The sequence below is a fragment of the Sorex araneus genome, chromosome 6 (genome assembly GCF_027595985.1).
Source record: "Sorex araneus isolate mSorAra2 chromosome 6, mSorAra2.pri, whole genome shotgun sequence".
Classification (NCBI taxonomy): Eukaryota; Metazoa; Chordata; class Mammalia; order Eulipotyphla; family Soricidae; genus Sorex; species Sorex araneus.
The window spans coordinates 149,318,296-149,338,394 of record NC_073307.1 but is presented as its reverse complement, the minus strand read 5'-3'; the positions used below and the strand labels follow the sequence as shown (position 1 = coordinate 149,338,394).

Genomic DNA, 20,099 nt, shown 5'->3' with positions numbered 1-20,099 from the left:
AGCACAGCGGGTAGGGTGTTTGCCTTGCACGCAGCCAACCCGGGTTTGATTCCTCTGTCCCTCTCAGAGAACCCGGCAAGCTACGGAGAGTGTCCCGCCCACATGACAGAGCCTGGCAAGCTACCCATGGCATATCTGATATGCCAAAAACAGTAACAAGTTTCACAATGAAGACGTTACTGGTGCCCGCTCAAGCAAATTAATGAACAATGGGATGACAGTGACAGTGACCTAGAATTATAACTAAAATAAAATTTTTTTTTTAAAAAAATAATATGACTAGGAAAAAGGCATAGAATAATAGGAATAGATGAGACTGGAGAGATGGTATATTTGTAAAATCTCCTGTTTTGTATGTAACTAACCCTGGTTTAATTTCCAGTACCATATATGATCTCTGAACACTGCCAGGAGTGATCCCTGAGCACAGAGTCAGGAAAAATAGTAATGCCTGAGTACCATTGGATATGACCCCAAATTTCTTTTTAAGAAATGAAGACAACCTGCTCCCCTACTTCTCAGTACTTCCAGGAGCCCCATAAGTCATGCCCACAAACCACCACCAATGCCACTACTATGCAAGTTCATTTACTGGCCTTACTCCAGAGAAGCATAAATAAATCTCAGAAAAGATTCAAAGTAGTTGGAAAAATGTCTCCAGCACCAGCTCATGGCTGGGATGCCTAGGGCAAACCCAATCTGGGAGGGTAAACCCAGTGCTTGCCCAAACAGAGCCCCGGCAGCCAATTTCTTATACATTGCAAAAATCACAAATTTCTTGATAACAAGCAATACAAAAACTGTCAAGGTGAGGACAGGCTTAAGGACCAGTTGGGAAATTGGAAACAGTGGTCGTGTGAAGGTGTGATAGCGGTGGATTGGTGTTGGAATATTGAATGCCTGTAATAAATCATCATGGACAACTTACAAACCAGTACTTATATACAGTGTGGGGGAAAATTTACATAGGTATGCTTTACCTATTCCAAGGAAATTCCAAGGTGTATTAATATAAAATTTCTTTAGTAGTCTTATTAATAACAAGTGAGGCATGATTATTACCATTGTGAGATAGAAGTACAAAATAAAATTTGATATACTATAGGTTCCAGAGTTGAAAACATATATGCCAATGATAATAGGCATTGTGTTATATTGTAAACAGTTTCAATTTTCTTATTTACATAGGTCAAAATCATATAGCAATCCTAAATTGTCTCTTATTGATTTATTTTCTGATCATTCTTAATCAGAATGCCATTTTGTTGGAACAAGGAAAATAAATGTAATTTGTGCCTAAGGGAGGAGGTGGGGTTTGGGAGGGAAACTGGGTCATTGGTGGAGGGAAGGTCACACTGATAGTATTGGACCACTCAGTGCTTGAAACAACTATATAATGAACAACTTTGTAAATCACAGTGTTTTAATTAAAATATTAATAAAAAAATTTTGAAAACTTATTTAAAGTGTTGAGAGAAACTTCGAAAACATTTATCACCACATTTCTATCTTCCTAAATTTGAAATTAATTTGCCAACTAATCCTAACAAAAACAACGCAGTATGGAGCTGGAGCCATAGCACAGCGGGTAGGGTGTTTGCCTTGCACGCGGCAGACCCGGGTTGATTCCCAGCATCCCATATGGTCCCCTGAGCACCGCCAGGAGTAATTCCTGAGTGCATGAGCCTGGAATAACCTCTGTGCATCACTAGGTGTGACCACCCCCCCCAATAAAAAACACAGAAGGCATAACTTGCAACAACTGTCACTGTCTCTATCATCCCAACTTGCAACAACTGCTTAGTAAAACCTCAGAAAAAAAACTTAATGCCCCCACAGTGAGATACAACATTGTTCACAAATTTTTTTCTATGAAAATAATTTTTCATCATTCCATTAGCCACTTGGTGGTAACAAGTAATAATAAAATAAATTATTGTGGGCCTGTTAGAGGGACGAAAACTTGAGGGGTAGTTGGGAAATTGCAAACAATGACGAAGGGAAGGTGACAGTGGTAGTTGTATTGGTGTTGGACTATTGAGTGCCTGTAACAAATCATCATGAACATCATAAAACCATGGTGTTTAAATAGAGTGTGGGTAATTGTTATTTATATATATAAATATATATACATATATAATGCAGTACTTTGCTGTAAAAAAGATGAAATCTTGTCATTTGCTACAATTTGGGTGAAGTCAGAGGGATTATGTTGAGTAAAATAAGTTAAAGGAAGAAGGAAAAATTCCACCCATATGTGGCATATAAAGAAGCAAAGCAAGGGAATGGAAAGTACCTAATGATATGAAGTCCTTTTTCTATCAGCACAGAACTGAGATTACACTGGTGATGGAAGTGGGTTCAGGGGGAATAGAAAGAAAGAAGGAAACTAGTAGTGACATAGGACAGTGGTAGAATGTCTTTGGCTCTTTGGTGGGGTACAGATGCAGGGACTATACACACCAAAGCACAAACATTGACACCATTGTGAACATGGTACCCAAACTATAATAAAATAAATAAAACAAAAATAATAGTGATTACTGACCTGAATGCCCATTCCTGAGTTGCCCCGTCTCAGATCTCCTGATATATAAATTTTGGGGTTTGGGGGGGTCTCTTTCTCTTCTCAATGACCCCTGCATTGTCCCTCCTTTCCTTTATGTCTTTCTGTATTTTTCTCTTAGTTGTAAATGAAACTGTTTACTTCATAAAAAAATTATGACACATTTCTACCAAGAGCAAAGAGAAATGGAAGATATGTCCATATGGACAGCAAAAAAAATGGTATTGTCATTCATTTCCTTTTTAACTGCATTGGAGGAGCATTGCTTCAATACTTTGTGATCCTAGAATATATTTCTCTGATGACAAAATCAGAGATCCCTGATCTCTACATTATAGATTTAATGGTCATGTGACATTTGGTTAGATATTTTAAAACAGTTTTTTGCCTCTCTGAATGCCCCCTTGCTCAAGTGAAGTTTTTATTTAAAGAATAATAGCCCGTTCCATGAGCTCTCTCTGTATTTTAGTCACTGCTTCTTTTGAGGTACAGGAGCTTCTTATAAGGGGTTAATATCCAGTATATACAAGGCACTAGTAGAATTGTACAAGAAAAATAACCTCCAACACCATCAAAAAATGGGGAGAAGAAATGAATAGAAGCTTCCTCAAAAAAAATACAAATGGCCAAAAGCACATGAAAAAATGCTCTACATTGTTAATCATCAGGAAGATCCAAATCGAAGCAATGAGATATCATCTCACACCTTGGAGACTGGCGTACATCAAAAAGAAAAAGAACAGGAGGGCTGGAGCGATAGCACAGCAAGTAGGGCATTTGCCTTGCATGTGGCCGACCCAGGTTCGATTCCCAGCATCCCACATGGTCCCCCGAGCACTGCCAGGAGTAACTCCTGAGTGCATGAGCCAGGAGTAACCCTTGTGTATCGCTGGATGTGACCCAAAAAGAAAAGAAAAAAAAAGAACAAGAACAAGGACAACCAGTGCTGGCATGGATTCGCGGGGGGGGGGGGGGGGAAGAACTCTCTTTCTTTATTGGTGGGAATGCCAACTGGTCCAGCTTTTTTGGAAAACAATATGAATATTCCTTAAAAAACTAGAAGCTCAGCTTCCATATGACCCAGCAATACCACTTCTGGGAATATATCATGAGGGTGCAAAAAAGCACAGTAGAAATGACATCTGCACCTTTATGTCCATTGCAACACTGTTCACAATAGCCAGAATCTGGAAACAACCCAAATGCCTGAGAACAGAAAGCTGGTTGAAGGAACTTTGATACATCTACACAATGGAATACTATGCAGCTGTTAGGAAAGATAAAGTCATGAAATTTGCTTATAAGTGATGGTCATGGAGAGTATTATGCTAAGTGAAATGAGTCATAAAGAGAGGGACAGACATAGAATGACTGCACTTATTTGTGGTATATAAAATAACATAATATGAGACTAACACCCAAGGACAGTAGATACATTGGCCAGGAAGAATGCTCCATAGTTAGAAGCCTGCCTCATGAGCTAGGGGAGAAGGCAGCTGGAATAGAAAAGGGATTACTAAGTCAATGATGGTTAGAAGGATCATTCAGGATGGGAGATGTGTGCTAAAAGTAGATAAAGGACCAAACATAATAGCCTCTCAGTATCTATATTGCAAACCATAATGCCCAAAAGTAGAGAGAGAGAGTATGGGGTAAATTGTTTGCCATAGAGTCAGGGGGAGGGTGAAGTGGGGGATGACAAGGGGAGGGGATACTGAGGACATTGATGGTGGAAAATGTGCACTGGTAGAGGAATGGGTGTTCCATCATTGTATGACTGAAACTCAAACATGAAAGCTTTGTAACTGTATCTCATGATGATTCAATTTAAAAAAGCATTCATATATATATATATTCAATCTGTCACTGTCACTGTCATCCCATTGCTCATCGATTTGCTCGAGCGGGCACCAGTAATGTCTCTCATTGAGAGACTTATTGTTACTGTTTTTGGCATACGCAATATGCACAGGTAGCTTGCCAGGCTCTGCCATGCGGGCTCCATACTCTTGGTAGCTTGCCGGGCCTTCCGAGAGGGGCGGCGGAATCGAACACAGGTTGGCTGCATAAAATACCAATGCCCAACTGCTGTGCTATGGCTCCAGCCCCAAAATATATATATATATATATATATATATATATATATATATAAATGTATATATATAAACTAAATAAAGAAATTCATTGCTAAGATCAAAAAGAGGACAATAGCAAGATGAAAACATTCATCTCAAGTATATCTTAATTAAAAATTGAGTCTTATCATGGGCTGGAGCAATAGCACAGTGGTAGGGCATTCACTTCAAACACTGAAGGTCGAGGGATTCAAGAAGAGAGTTCTGGAGGATAGACAGAAATATGAGGAATTTAGATCTATGGATCTATATTTATATCAAAGGATTGATGCCCGCATGGGTTGGAAAAGCACAAAGTCTTCTTAAGTCACACAGAAACATTTGAAATATGATTCATTAAAATCTTAGCTAGTTGATCTTTAGCAATATAACAAACCACCATAACCTTTGTCCCCAATTCATAAAATAGGAGTATCAATATTGTTCACTTATTAAATAATAATGAAAATTGGGGAACTGGATGAATACAAAACACTTTTCACTTAGTAAATACACAGATTTTTTTAAACTACTTAAAGGGACAAAGAGAAAGTATAATTGGTAAGTTGCTTGCCTTGTGTTCAGCCAACCCGGATTTGATCCCTAGAACACCATGTGGTCTTCTGAGCCCTTCAAGAGTGATCCCTGAGCACGAAACCAGGAGGAAGCCCTGATCACTATCAGCTGTGCCCTCAAAAAAAAAAACAAACCTGCATAATCATTCATTCTAGTGCATTCTATTGATGTTGATACCATCCTATAGGATGGGTCACTATTAATTTCAAATAATGAAATGCTTTCAGCAGAGGTAATTTCCATAGTCTGAGAATGAAAAGAAATCAAAGACAAAGTACATTTTTGTTTGTGTATTTGCTCCTTTAACATAAGTACTTAGGTCATAATTTTAGTCACAGAAATGCTGAGTAAACATTGTATCATCATTGCATCATTTTTGCTTTACATGATACTATCTCATTCTCTCTTTAGATTCTGCAACTAAAACTGAAGGATAGATTTGATTCTGCAAACATACAATTGCTAACATTTTTTATAAGGTGGTCACTTAGAGAAAATTATGGGAAAAACTATGTTTGAGGCATTTATATATAGGGTTAGCTAATCCTGTTCATGTAATGTCACCCAAGAGCATGAGAAAGAGTAATTTCCATGTCATAGGGATCCCTGGTGAGGAAACTTTTCTTGAATGCTGATTCCGCACTCTTCCTCAGGAGCCACAAGTTATGTATCAGAAGATAGATTTTATTTTATTTTTTAAGATTATATCATTGACTCACTGTGAGACAGACTCTTACAAAGCTGTTCATGATTAGCTTTCAGTCATACAGTGTTCCTACACCCATCCTTCCACTAGAGTACATTTCCCAGGCCTAGTGTCCCCAGGTTCCCTCCCATGACTCCCTCTCCCCCAACCCAGCCTACCTCTATGGCAGGCACTTAGTTTCTCTCTTTCTCTTTCTCTCTTTTTTTCAGGATTAGATATTTTAATCTCTGGTACTGGGCACTCCTTTCTTCTTCCAGAGTACTAGATAGGACAGGAGCCATTATTATGGGAAATTCAGGCTTCTTCTTTGATTGTTGCTCCAACCATCACTGAGAATGAATTCATGTCTCATGTGTGCAAGGCATGTACTTTTCCAACTTAGGGTCCAGAGACCTATCATTGACTGTTTTAGATCCCTTTTCTACAATGATAGTATATTGTAAATAAATGGCATCTGTGATACATTTTGAAAAGGCATAATATTCAGACAGACGTTTGACCATTCCATGTATCATACCACAGGCATGGTTAGAGAAGGGCAGCAGAGGTGATAGGGATATCGCTATCAGCCACTGCAGTTCCCAGAATGCTCTACGAATTGTAATGTTTCTGTTCCGTATCTCGGCAATTATTATCCTACTTTTTTTTCAACATAATTTAATTCTTAAAATTGAAGCAAGTCCATAATGTTACCTTCTTGTTTTATAGATTAAAAAATACTTGTATAAAAATGAAGTGACTTGTTCATTTAGAGAATGAGTTGTGGTGTAGGCAAGATGAAGAGCAAAGCCTATTTGATCCAAAGTTTTTTTTTTTATCTCAGACACCAAAGCTACATTGTTTATGAATTTCTGGGAATTGTTTTCCCTTCACAATATGAATTCATTTCTATAATTTGTTTAATGTTTTGTGATTATTGTTTCCCAGTTCCACAATACAAAACTTTTATCTATAAAAATTTTTTATTTGAAGCAACATGATTTATAACAGTGTTATTTTTATGCCTTTTTTTGTGTACAAAGTTATGACAGCAACAACAATCAGCCAAACAATCTTCCATCAGTGTCTCTAGTTCACTTCTACTTTGCCTCATCCCTCCTTCCAAGACCTGTCTTGGTAACCTGAGTTCTGATATCAGAATCCAAGACACCAACTTGTTTTTATATCATCTTATAAGATCATCATACCAATTTTTATTTCAAATCCTTTCTTTTAAAAACAGATCTCAGTACAGAAATATTTTTATCTCATCTGAATTTATTAATATTATCTTAGCTTATACGATTTTACTCTTAAATATCCGTGTAGATCATTGCATATACTACTCGGTTTGGTTAAAATTGAATCTTAAAAAGTATTTTTTTGTAAATCCTATTTCACTAATATTGTGATTCATGAAAAGTTTTATATTGCTATGATGTGAGCAGTCACAAACTTCATAAAATTAGAAAGACTATACTGTAAAAATACTACTTCATGAAGATCCTCTCTACTCTTTCTATGCTTTTTTAAAATTCACTTCATTCTCGCTTAAATACTAGCAACCAAGAGTCTTCAAAAATATTACTGTAAATATTTTCAACCCTCTTTCCTAGGCAGAGAGAAGTATAGAAGGAGTGAAGGTACTCGAATTCCGTAAGACAGACCTTGGGTCCAATGTTTGGCTCTGCATAAGTTTCTCTCACAACACAAGAGTGCTCCCTCACTAAAGAGCCAAAATAAGACATTTATCAACACCACAAGTTATGGTTCATTTTCCAATGGCCCTCCCGACCACAAAGAATATTGTTGTTTACTTTATTTACCTTCAGACTTAAACAAATATTTGGTCATTGAGGGACATTGGTACTTTGGTTATCACACATCCTTTCATACCTCAAAAATATTTAAAATTATATTTTATGTAACAGAAAAAAAGATCACTGGAGTTTAAGCTACAGTTCAATCACTTTCCTATGTTCTACATATTTTAAAACATTAAGACACTGAGAGAGCTCTAAATAAATCATGGGCTCCACATTGTGGAAAATGAACTGTAATGAATGTCAGTCCTGTCCCCGGTGACACATCTGGAAATATCATGGTATTTTGAGTAATACTATTATTAATTGTAGACACCGAATAAAATTTCTGACTATATTAACTATGCTAGGTTTTCTCAATAATAAAGAAATTGCTTTTAAATGCCATTCTTTCACCTCTACTTTAAATTACAAGATTTATTTATATGAAGTTTTCATCATTTGCCCCCAGAGTTTCTTCACCACATTTTTCACTTCTTTGTTTCTAAGAGTATAGATTAAAGGGTTTAGCATAGGAGTTACAATGGTATAAAATACAGCCACTACTTTGTCAGTGGGGAAAGAAGTCGTGGGCCTTAGGTACAAGAATGTACAGGGAACAAAGAATAAGACAACTACAGTGACATGAGAGGCACAGGTGGACAGAGCTTTGCGACGCCCTTCAGCACTGTGGTTCCTCAGGGAACGAAGGATGATGACATAGGAAGTAACCAGCATGGAAAATGTGAGCAAGCACATTGACCCACTGTTGGCAGCTATCAGGGGCCCCAGCGTGTGGGTGTCTGTGCAAGCGAGTTCCAGGAGAGGAATTAAATCACACATGAAATGGTCAATGACATTGGGGCCACAGAATGGCAACTGGAGGATGAGCAAAACCTGGATCCCTCCATGAAGAAACCCTATCATCCCAGAAATTCCCACCAGGAAAGTGCACACGGGTCGGCTCATGATGGTCTTGTAGTGCAGAGGCTTACAGATGGCCACATAGCGGTCATAGGCCATGGCAATCAACAACACGATCTCAGCCCCAGCAAACAAATGTTCTGCAAAAAGTTGAGTCATGCAGTCATTGAAGGATATGGTGTTCTTTTTAGAGATCAAGTCAAAGATCATTTTGGGTGCAATGGAAGAAGAGTAGAAACCATCGATCATGGACAAGTAAGACAGAAAAAAGTACATGGGAGAACCCAGTGCTGGGCTGATGAAGATGGTGACTGAGATGAGCAGGTTACCTACCAGTGTGATCAAGTAGGTGACTAGAAACAGAGCAGACAGGAGATGGCGCAGTTCTGGGTTCTGGGTCAGGCCCAACAGGATGAATTCCGTTACATTCCTCCTCTTTTCCATGGATGCACCTTGGGATCTGAGCACATGATCCATTTCAAGGATGTGGTACTTTTGAGTGATGATGATTTTAACTCAGCACTAAAATATGACATCACTTTCTAGTCTTGGTCTCTGGCATTGGCATTTTATCTTTACCTTCCACACCTGATTTTTGCAGATAGTTTTATAGAAAATGGAAGATGATTAAGTTTCTCCTTATTGTTAATTGAATAGTGACAATAACTTAGAGGGGGAAAAAAACAGGACAAAAGCAATTTTTATTATAATGTGGATTTACAGTTCAATTCCAAGCTTATTTTCTGTCTCTATTAGTTTATTTTCTATCGCTAAAATCACAATTGACTCTCTTGTTGGAAAGAATTTCATCAGAATTATCATAGTATAATTATGGTTGTTCTTCAACAAGAGTTATATACACCTATGTATCACAATATTCTTTCAAATTTCAAGACTAAGAGGTTGGAAGGATAATACAGTGGGTAGAGTGCTTGCCTTGCAGAAATCAACCCAGATTTGATGCCCATCATGCTATAGAGTTCCTTGAGATTGCCAGGAGAGAATCTGAACCAAGGGTAAATCCTGAGCACTACCAGATGTAACAAAAAAATTTTTTGAAAATACGCTAATAATGATAATAAATAAATAAGATTATATCAGATAAGAATGTGCCAAGACTTATTATGTTATAAATCACCAGTGTTCTGTGAGTTATCATTAAGTTTTTGCCAACAAATACATTTGGACACACTGGTAAAGATGCAGATGGAATTTTTTTTCTAACTGTAAAAGAACTTTCTTTTTAGAGTTCATTCAAGTTCATCAATATCCTTTGTGGTGGCCTCAATTTGAATTTTTCTTTTTGTTCAGTGGTTCCACATCTTTGAAAGTGGCCAGGAAATTGGTATGAAGTTGCTCCCCAAAGTTTTTAGCTTTAAAAACAATATACCATTTAGCACACCTCTCATTATATGTAGATGACATTCCAGTAGATTTAAATGGTATTCAATATGTGATGATGTTTCCATAAATTTTTAATTTCAAGAGAGGAATTAGGGTTTCCTACAATAATACTATTTTCTCTCTGGTATATGTTAGATCAATAATGAGGAACATGAAATTGTCTTAACTATTCATTATATAATGTATAAATATTTTATATCACATAAATATGTATGCAGGAGTATTTTCTTTTTTTTAATGGCTAATGTATTAGATGGTTAAGAATGGTACTTGTTACAAAAAGATTATCAGATATTTTATCTCTCCTCTTTCTCTTTTATCTCTTCTTATAAATCCATGCCAGAATAGTATATAATTCTATCATGATAATTTCCTCAAAAATTTCTGAAATTGGAAGTCTGATTTAGGACGTTTCAGCTTTATTAAAAGTGGGGAACAATATCTTATTCTGAGGAAAGCTTAATCTGAACTCTTCATTATGGTTCTTATAAATGGTGATATGAGATTAATAGACATAATTCACAAATTCTAACCAGTGTGGTGACAGAGAAGTCCTGGAGACAAAGACAAAGAATTCAAAATGTTACAGAATTAATCTACCTAGTGTGACATAAATTTAACCCCAACGTTTCACAGTTTTCAACAGACACCATTGTATTATTTTCTGTTATTATTTCCCTGTTCCAATTTATTTTAGGAAAAAATTTTAACCTTCAAAATCACTGTATCACTGTGTCACTGTCATCCTGTTGTTCATTGATTTGCTCAAGCGGGCACCAGCCTTCAAAATACAGAATCTAAATACAAAATCTCTTCCAATGAAGACAGAATTGATGAGCTTAAAGTGGGAGTAAAGGTTGAATTACCACTGACCTGGATCTAGTTGACTGTGGAGTCCTCCGTTTTCATTTTGAGTACAGCCATAGTCTTCATGTCTTCAGGGTAGGGAAGTGGCAGCTGTAAAAAATGATATATTTATCTCGTGAGAAAGCTCACCTATGATCTTTATATTTGGATTTTTTACTTCCTTTGATAAGTTTTAACCTGGATTTACTCATAAAATGAACTGATCTGTATTTTCAAAATGCTTTTATTGCACCAGAAATTATTATCCACTCTCTTGGTTGCCTACAAATATATAAATGCATCTTCAAAGTCAACTTCCTCATATCCCTTAAAACTATATTCAATCTAAATTATTAGCAATGCAAAGAATGAAAAAAAATTCCAATCAGGAAAAGTTAACACACAGGTCTATAAAATGAAATAGTGAATAAAGTTTACTCAATTGTATACTGCATTCCCAAATTAATTCTGCCAGGTTTGGTTCCCAAAAAGAACTTGAGTAATGTGGAGTGAATTTCTTTCTGGTCTAATTTGAGCCCTCATTCTAGATCTTGGTGAACTGAGAGCAAAGTCTCTAAAATTAATCTTTATCCTGAACACGGCGTTGACTGTTATTTTATTAAGTCTCTCCTCTGGTATTCTTCCTCCATTAATTCCAGTCATTCACCATTATTTCTAGAGAAGTGTTTAAATAGTCTTTCCTGAAGTACAAGCTGTGGTGATGCATTGACCTGCAAATCCTCAGAGAGCCCTTAATTGGGTTTGCAAGCTTGGCAGGAAGCACCAGCTAAATTCTTTAATTTGCTCCTGCTTTGATCTCCCCACACCATCAGAGGCATCTCTGACTTTAGATTAGTGTTATACTTGGGTAGGGAAATGTGTAAAGTTTAGGGACAGGGCTTCGTTGCTCATTTTGACATTGATAAATATGGAATAGGACATGGGATGCTTTTAGACATAGCTTAAAGTTCAGATATAGACTTATCTTTGAAAACAGGACTTCTAAATGCTATGATTGCCCTAGAATGTAAATGTATTCCCTAGCCCATAAATTCTGCAGAAGAACTTTGGCCCACAGCAGAGAAAGAGATAAAGGCAATATCTGGGCATCTGGTGAAATATAGAACTTAAAAGGTCTTAAATAAACAGACAGTAGTGGAGATTTGACATTTTAATCTTTTCTCAACGATCCAGATAATCCCTTAATTAACAAGACATCTCTGGGAAATAAACAGGAATCCCTGATTCTGTGTTTGGTAGATAACACGGAGACCCAATTTTCCTATTAAAAAAAGAAAATCCCACAAAACCCAGCCTTACATAACTCAGCCCAATACTACTGGAGTTTCTTTCTCTTCTGCTTTCCAATAAACTTTTCTATTTTCTTCTAACTCTCAGTCTGAGCATCTTTATCACTGAATATTTTCTATTTTGTTTTGATATTTGTTTCGGGTTATTTGTGGGGAGCAGGGGGTACACTCAGCTGCGCTCAGGGCTTAGTACTGACTGAGCTCAGAAATTATCCTTGCAGGACTCTGGGGTGCCTGCGGGGTGTCAGGGATAGAACCCCAGTCAGCTGTATGCAGAGCAAGTAACCTATCTGCTATATTACTGCTCATTCTTGAAAATATTGAAAGACCTTGGTGTCATGGACAGACACGGCAACCTGCTCTCAGGGTTCCTGCAGCATTAACCCTTTACCAGATAATATGGAATAAATGCACTTTCTCCCAAACAGTCACCACATTCTCCAACACAGTAGCAGTAATCTTTAGATTTTATTTATTCATAGTTTTTTTAATTTTTTATTATTTTTTAAATTAATGAATCACTGTGGGAGTACAGATACAGATTTATATATTCTCATGCTTGTATTTCAGTCATACACAGCTTGAGTATCCATCCCTCCACTGGTGCCCATTCTCCCCTGATGAACCCATCATCCCTCCCACCCCTCCCACCCCTTCCCCCCACCCCGCCTCTGTGGCAGGGCATTCCCTTTTGTTCTTTCTCTCCGTTTAGGTATTGTAGTTAGAAATGGAGGTATTGGGTGGCCATCGTATTCGGTCTGTAGTCTGCTTTAAGCACGCCTCTCCCATCCAGAGCGGGTCCTCCCAGCATATTTTTACTTGGTGTTCCCTTCTCTATCTGAGCTGCCTTTTCCCCCAGCATGTGAGGCCGGCTTCCAAGCCATGGAGCAAATATTGTACTTATTTCTGCTATTCTTGGGTGTTAATCTCCCATTCTGTTGTTTTATATTCTGCAGTAGAATGCAATTCTTCTATGTCTGTCTCTCTTTTTCTGACTCATTTCACTTAGCATGTTGATCCACTTGTATGCAAACTTCATGACTTGGCCTTTTCTGACAGCTGCATAGTATTCCATTGTGTAGATGTACCAAAGTTTCTTTAGCCAGTCATCGGTTCTCAGGCACTCACTTTTTTTCCAGATTTTGGCTATTGTAAACAGTGCTGCGATGAACATACAAGTGCAGATGTCATTTCGACTATACTTTTTGCCTCTTCAGGATATATTCCCAGAAGTGGTATTGCTGGGTCAAATGGGAGCTCAATTTCTAATTTTTTGAGGAGCGACCATATTGTTTTCCAGAAGGGTTGAACCAGTTGGCATTCCCGCCAGCAGTGTAGGAGGGTCCCTTTCTCCCCACATACACGCCAACGGCGGTTGCTTATGTTCTTTTGGATGTGTGCCATTCTCTGTGGTGTGAGGTGGTATGTCATAGTGGTTTTGATCTGCATCTCTCTAATGATTAGTGATGAAGAGCATTTTTTCATGTGCCTTTTGGCCATTTGTATCTCTTCCTTAAGAAAGTTTCTGTTCATTTCTTTGCCCCATTTTCTGATGGGGCTGGATGTTTTCTTCTTGTAGAGTTCAACCAGTGCTTTATATACCCTTGATATCAACCCCTTAGCAGATGGGTATTGGGTGAACATCCTTTCCCATTCTGTAGGTTGCCTTTCTATTCTGGTAACTGTGTCTTTTGCGGTGCAGAAGCTTCTTAGTTTAATATAGTCCCATTTGTTTATCTCTGTTTCTACTTGAGTGCTTAGTTCCATATCATCTTTGAACATACATTTAGCTTCAATATCGTGGAGGGTTTTTCCAACCTTGTCTTCGATGTACCTTAAGGAATGTGGTCTGATGTCGAGGTCTTTAATCCATTTTGATCTGACTTTTGTGCTTGGTGTTAGGTCGAGGTCTAAGTCCACTTTTTTGCTTGTGGTTGACCAGTTATGCCAGCACCATTTGTTAAAGAGGCTTTACTTGCTCCACTTGACATTTTTTCCTCCTTTATCAAAGATTAGATGTTCATACAATTGGGGTAATATGTTCCAGTACCATGCTGTTTTAATTGTTACTGCTTTGTAGTAGAGTTTAAGGTTGGGGAGGGTGATGCCTCCCATCGTCATTTTCCCTAGAATTGCTTTAGCTATTCGTGGGCATTTTTTATTCCAAATGAATTTTAGGATTGCTTGATCCATTTCTTTGAAGAATTTCATGGATATCCTTATAGGGATCGCATTGAATTTATATAGTGCTTTAAGGGAATATTGCCATTTTGACAATGTTAAATCTTCCTATCTCCATCGCCGCCGTACCTCCCTCCTCCCATCCAGGTATCTGTCCTGAATAGCCCAGGTTTCTGCCCTGCTTCTCCACCAGTTTGGGGGGGGTGTCCTTATGTCAGGGGGCGTGGTCTCAAAAGGGGGCTTGGTTACTTTTGGAGAGGCTTCAGATAAAAAATTCAGAGAGGAAATTGTGAAGATAATTGACGAACTCAAAGCAACTATGGAACGGACATCCAATAAATTAAGGGAGAATATGAACGCAGCATTGGAACGGACCACCAAGATAATACAGGAAGGAATGAAAGTAGAAATCTCAAAGCTACGAACAGAAGTCACACGATTAAAGGAATCGATAGATCAAATAAAAAACTCAGTCGGAGCCCTCAACAGTAGAATGGCTACAGCCATGGACAGAATCAGTGAGCTTGAAGATGAGCTGCACAAATCATGTAGGCAACAACAAATAATGGCAAAAGACCTCAAAATGGCTCTAGAGCGAATCAGAGTCCCAGGGGATGACCTCAAGAGGAACAACATAAGAATCATTGGAGTACCAGAAGCACAGGGAACTAATCCCAATGAAAAAACTACAGTTAAAGACATCATTGCTAAGAAATTCCCAGAGCTGGAGAATGCGGGCATCCAGATCCAAGGAGCCCAAAGGGTGCCAGCTAGAAGAGACCCCAATAAAAAATCTCCAAGGCATATTATGGTCAGAATGATGGATGCTGTAGATAGAGACACAATACTGCAAGCAGCAGGGTCAAAGAAGGAAATCACATACAAAGGAGCACCCCTTAAACTTACAGCAGACCTATCAAAGGAAACTCTCCAAGCCCGAAGACAATGGTAGGATATAGTGAAAAAACTCAATGAAATGCCTCACCAAGAATACTTTATCCGGTTAAACTCTCACTCAAACTTGAAGGAATCATACATTATTTTATGGATAAACAACAGCTGAGGAACTTCATAGACTCAAAACCAAACTTAAAAGAAGGACTAAAGAGGCTACTATAAGACAAAGAAAAACCCTACAAGAACAACAACCTAGAGATGGCACTAGGTTGTCGGGGCCGTGTCCTTATGTCAGGGGGTATGGTCTCAAAGGGGGGGGGCGTGGCATCCTTCCGGAGTGGCCTCGGTTATTTCCCCCCCCCCTCTACATTGCTCACTTACATCACAATCTGTAAAACCTACTCCTTTGAAGAACTCCCTGGCTATCTTAGTCACTATATGCTAATAGTCAACTACCTTACCCTATGCTATTTTCATAAAAAGTGTCAGTGAACTCAAGAAACTGCATAGAAGCCCTTTATAAGGAGATCATAGCCTCAAGTCTTCAATAGGGTCCTACATAAGCTAGGAAAGAGCGCCTGAGATTAAGGCCCATAACAACATGAAGAAACAGCAAAAATCCCCATCACCAGTAGAGAATGAAGAAATAATCACAGAAGCCTCAACAGGGACTACCCACAAATACAACCTCCTCTCAGATAAAGGCCTTGGTATATAATGTGAGCTAATCCTATGTAATGCCACCTCATGAACACTAGGTGGTTTAAGATCCGTGCTATTGGAATCCCTGGGGAGCACACTTATCCTGAACACTGATTCTGGGCACTTCCTCAGGATCAACAAGCTCTGTACTGAGATAGATGCTTTATTCTTTTTATTTTTCCTAACTGAACCACAACGAGATACACAGTTACAAAATTGTTCATGATTGGGTTTTAGTTATATAATGGTCCAAGTTCCAACATCTGTCTCTTCACATATGTCTCAGATGCTTCTCTCTCTCTCACTGTCTCTCTCTCTGTGTCTCTCTCTCTGTCTCTCTCTCTTCCTCCCTCTCTGCCTCTCCCTCCATTCCTCTATCCCTCCCATTTTGGCTGAGCATTATGGTTTACAATACAGACGCTGAAACATTATCATGTATATCCCTTCACCTACTGCAACAGAGATAGATGTTTAAATCTCTGGGGGTTATTTTCTTCTTCCAGAAGACTGGATGGGACCGGGACCATCATTATCAAAAAGCTCAGGCTTCCTATCTCACTGTTGCTCCAATCAGCGATGGGAATGAATCCATTACTCACGTGTGCAAGGCATGCACTTTAAAATTGAGCTAGTTTAGGGTCCAGAGACCCGATCATTGTCTGCATCAAGTATCTTGCTACAATGATGATATACTGTAAATAAGTGGCAATTTGATCATTTTGAAATGACATGATAGACAGATGTTTGACCATCCCATGGATTATCAATGGGCATGGTTAAAGAAGGACAGTAGAGGTGCTTTGGAATATTTCTGTCAGCCACTGTAACTCCCAGAATGCACTGCGCATTGTAACATCTCTGTTCAGTATCTCAGCAATTTTTCACTGTGCTCATTGTTTTCGACGTAATTTAATTCTTAAAACTGAAGCAAGTTCATGACATTACTTCCTGACTCATTGTATAAAAATGAGGTGACTTGTTTACATTTACAAAATGAATTGCGCTTGAGGCAAAATGAGCAAGGGCTATTTGATGCAAAGTTTTTAATCTCAGAAACAAAAAACTGCATTCTGTATGAATGTCTGGGAATCGTTTACCTTTTATAATATGGATTCGTTTCTAGGATTCATTTTAGTGCTTTGTGATCATTGTATCCCAGTTCCAAGATACAAATTTTTCACCTGTAAAAATTTATTATTAGAGATGACATGGTTTATTATAGTAATTGCTGTGTTCTGCATGTACAAAGTTGTAACAACAACAGTCAGCCAAAAATCTTCCACCAGTGTCTCTAGGTCACTTTTAAATGAGCTAAACGCTAATCTCTCCCCAAGTTCCAAGCCCTGTCTTGGAATAAACATACAGTATCCAAGAGTCAAATTTGTTTTTACATCATCTTATAAAATCATCATATCAAAACAACCATTTGTATTCCAAATCTTTTTCTTTTACAAAACAGGCTTTAGTTGGGGCTGGAGCAATAGCACAGCGGGTAGGATGTTTGCCTTGCACGCAGCCTACATGAGTTCGATTCCCAACATCCCATATGGTCCCTGAACACCGCCAGGAGTAATTCCTGAGTGCATGAGCCAGGAGTAACCCCTGTGCATTGCCGGGTTTAACCCAAAAAGAAAAAAAAAATACAGGCTTTAGCATGGAAATATTTTTCTGATTCCACGCTGAACTTATCAACTTTGTTTTAGCTTATTCAGTTCTACTCTCAAATATCTCTGAAAATTATTTGGTATACTACTGAATTTGGCTGAAATGGAATCTCTTTAAAAGTACTTATTTCTGTAAATGTGATAGCACTACTATTGTAATATCTGAACAGTATTTTATAGGTATGGTGTAAGCATTTGTAAAACTCTCAAACTATGAAAGATGTATATTTAGATATTGCTACCTCATGAAACTCCTATCTATTCCTTCTATGCTTTCTCATGCAGTATTTTTATTAACACTTCATTCTAGCTTAAATACTAGCTACGATGAGTCTTCAGCAATATTGTTGAGGGGATGGAGTGATAGCACAGTGGGTAGGGCATTTACCTTGCATGCAACCAATCTGGATTTGATTCCCAACATCACATATGGTCCCCAAGCACCGCCAGGAGTAATTCCTGTGCATTGCCGGTATGACACAAAAAGAAAAAAAAAAGAAAAAAGAAAAACAAAGGATATTGTTGACTATTGTCAACCAAAGGAAAGTAGAGAGGGAACTAAGATTCTTAAATTATGTGGAAAACCCTAAGTTGAATCTTTGGCACTGCATATTACACAACAAAAGTGCTTCCTTGAGCAAAAAGTAAAAAAAAAAAAAATCCCTGAGAACTAATAGGTATGACTTTTTCCCCACTGGTACTCGGTCCCACAAAATTACATTGTTGTTGATTTGCTTCATCTTCAGACTTATACTAAAATTTATCTATAGTGGGTTCTTCATACTTGGTTATCACGTGTACTTTCATACCAGAAAGATATTTGAAATTCTATTTTAAATGTTATAATAAAATTGCTGGAATTTTAGATACATTTGAATTACTTTTTTATGTTATTCTTATTTTAAAACATTAATAAGACGCTGATATAGCTCCAGATATAAATCATGGTCTCCAAACTTGTGGAAAATGTACCATAATTAATGTCAGCCCTGCCACCAATGACATGGCTGGAAAACTCATGCTGCTTCAAGCCATATCATTTTTAACTGTGGACTTTGAAAAACAATGGTACAGATATATCAACTCTGCTAGATTTTATCAGTGTGAAGGAAAGAAATCTTTCTTAATTGTCAGTCTTGTCACCTCAGTTTTCAATTACAAGATTTATTTATATGAAGTTTTCATCATTTGCCCCCAGAGTTTCTTCACCACATTCTTCATTTCTTTATTTCTAAGAGTATAGATTAAAGGATTCATCATAGGAGTTACAATGGTACAAAATACAGTCACAGCTTTGTCAGTGGGGAAAGAAGTTATGGGCCTTAGGTACAAGAATGTACAGGGAACAAAGAATAAGACAACTACAGTGACATGAGAGGCACAGGTGGACAGAGCTTTGCGACGCCCTTCAGCACTGTGGTTCCTCAGGGAACGAAGGATGATGACATAGGAAGTAACCAGCATGGAAAATGTGAGCAAGCACATTGACCCACTGTTGGCAGCTATCAGGGGTCCCAGCGTGTGGGTGTCCGTGCAGGCGAGTTCCAGGAGAGGAATTAAATCACACACGAAATGGTCAATGACATTGGGGCCACAGAATGGCAACTGGAGGATGAGCAAAACCTGGATCCCTCCGTGAAGAAACCCTATCACCCCAGAAATTCCCACCAGGAAAGTGCACACAGGTCGGCTCATGATGGTCTTGTAGTGCAGAGGCTTACAGATGGCCACGTAGCGGTCATAGGCCATGGCAATCAACAACACGATCTCGGCCCCAGCAAACAAATGCTCTGCAAAAAGTTGAGTCATGCAGTCATTGAAGGATATGGTGTTCTTTTTAGAGATCAAGTCAAAGATCATTTTGGGTGCGATGCAAGAAGAGTAGAAACCATCGATCACGGACAAGTAAGACAGAAAAAAGTACATGGGAGAACCCAGGGCGGGGCTGATGAAGATGGTGACTGAGATGAGCAGGTTACCTACCAGTGTGATCAAGTAGGTGACTAGAAACAGAGCAGACAGGAGATGGCGCAGTTCTGGGTTTTGGGTCAGACCCAATAGGATGAATTCCGTTACATTCCTCCTCTTTTCCATGGATGCACCTTGGATCTGAGCACATGATCCACTTCAAAGATGTGGTACTTTTGAGTGATGATGATTTTACCTCAACACTTAAATATGACATCAATTTCTAGTCTTAATCTGTGGCATTGGTATTTTTACCTTCCACACCGTTATTTTGCAGATAGTTTTAAAGAAACATGGAAGATGACTACATTTTTTCGTATTGTTTATTGAATAGTGACTACCTTAGAAGCAACAGGATAAAAGCAATTTTTATTGTAAATGTGGATTTGCAGTTGAATTCCAAGTTTATTTCCTGTATCTACTAGATTATTTTCTATCTGTTTAGTCTCAAAATTGACTC

At 38.2% G+C, this 20,099-nt stretch overlaps 2 protein-coding genes across 2 annotated transcripts; both read right to left on the bottom strand.

The window, feature by feature from the left end:
- Window positions 1–8,181: 8,181 nt before the first annotated feature.
- LOC129405750 (olfactory receptor 4C45-like) lies at window positions 8,182–9,111 on the bottom strand. The gene has a single exon (XM_055143051.1). It carries the CDS (start codon window positions 9,109–9,111, stop codon window positions 8,182–8,184), a length of 930 nt encoding a protein of 309 aa, XP_054999026.1.
- A 9,724-nt stretch (window positions 9,112–18,835) lies between these two features.
- On the bottom strand, window positions 18,836–19,765 carry LOC101559106 (olfactory receptor 4C45-like). The gene has a single exon (XM_004621909.2). It carries the CDS (start codon window positions 19,763–19,765, stop codon window positions 18,836–18,838), a length of 930 nt encoding a protein of 309 aa, XP_004621966.2.
- Window positions 19,766–20,099: the final 334 nt, after the last annotated feature.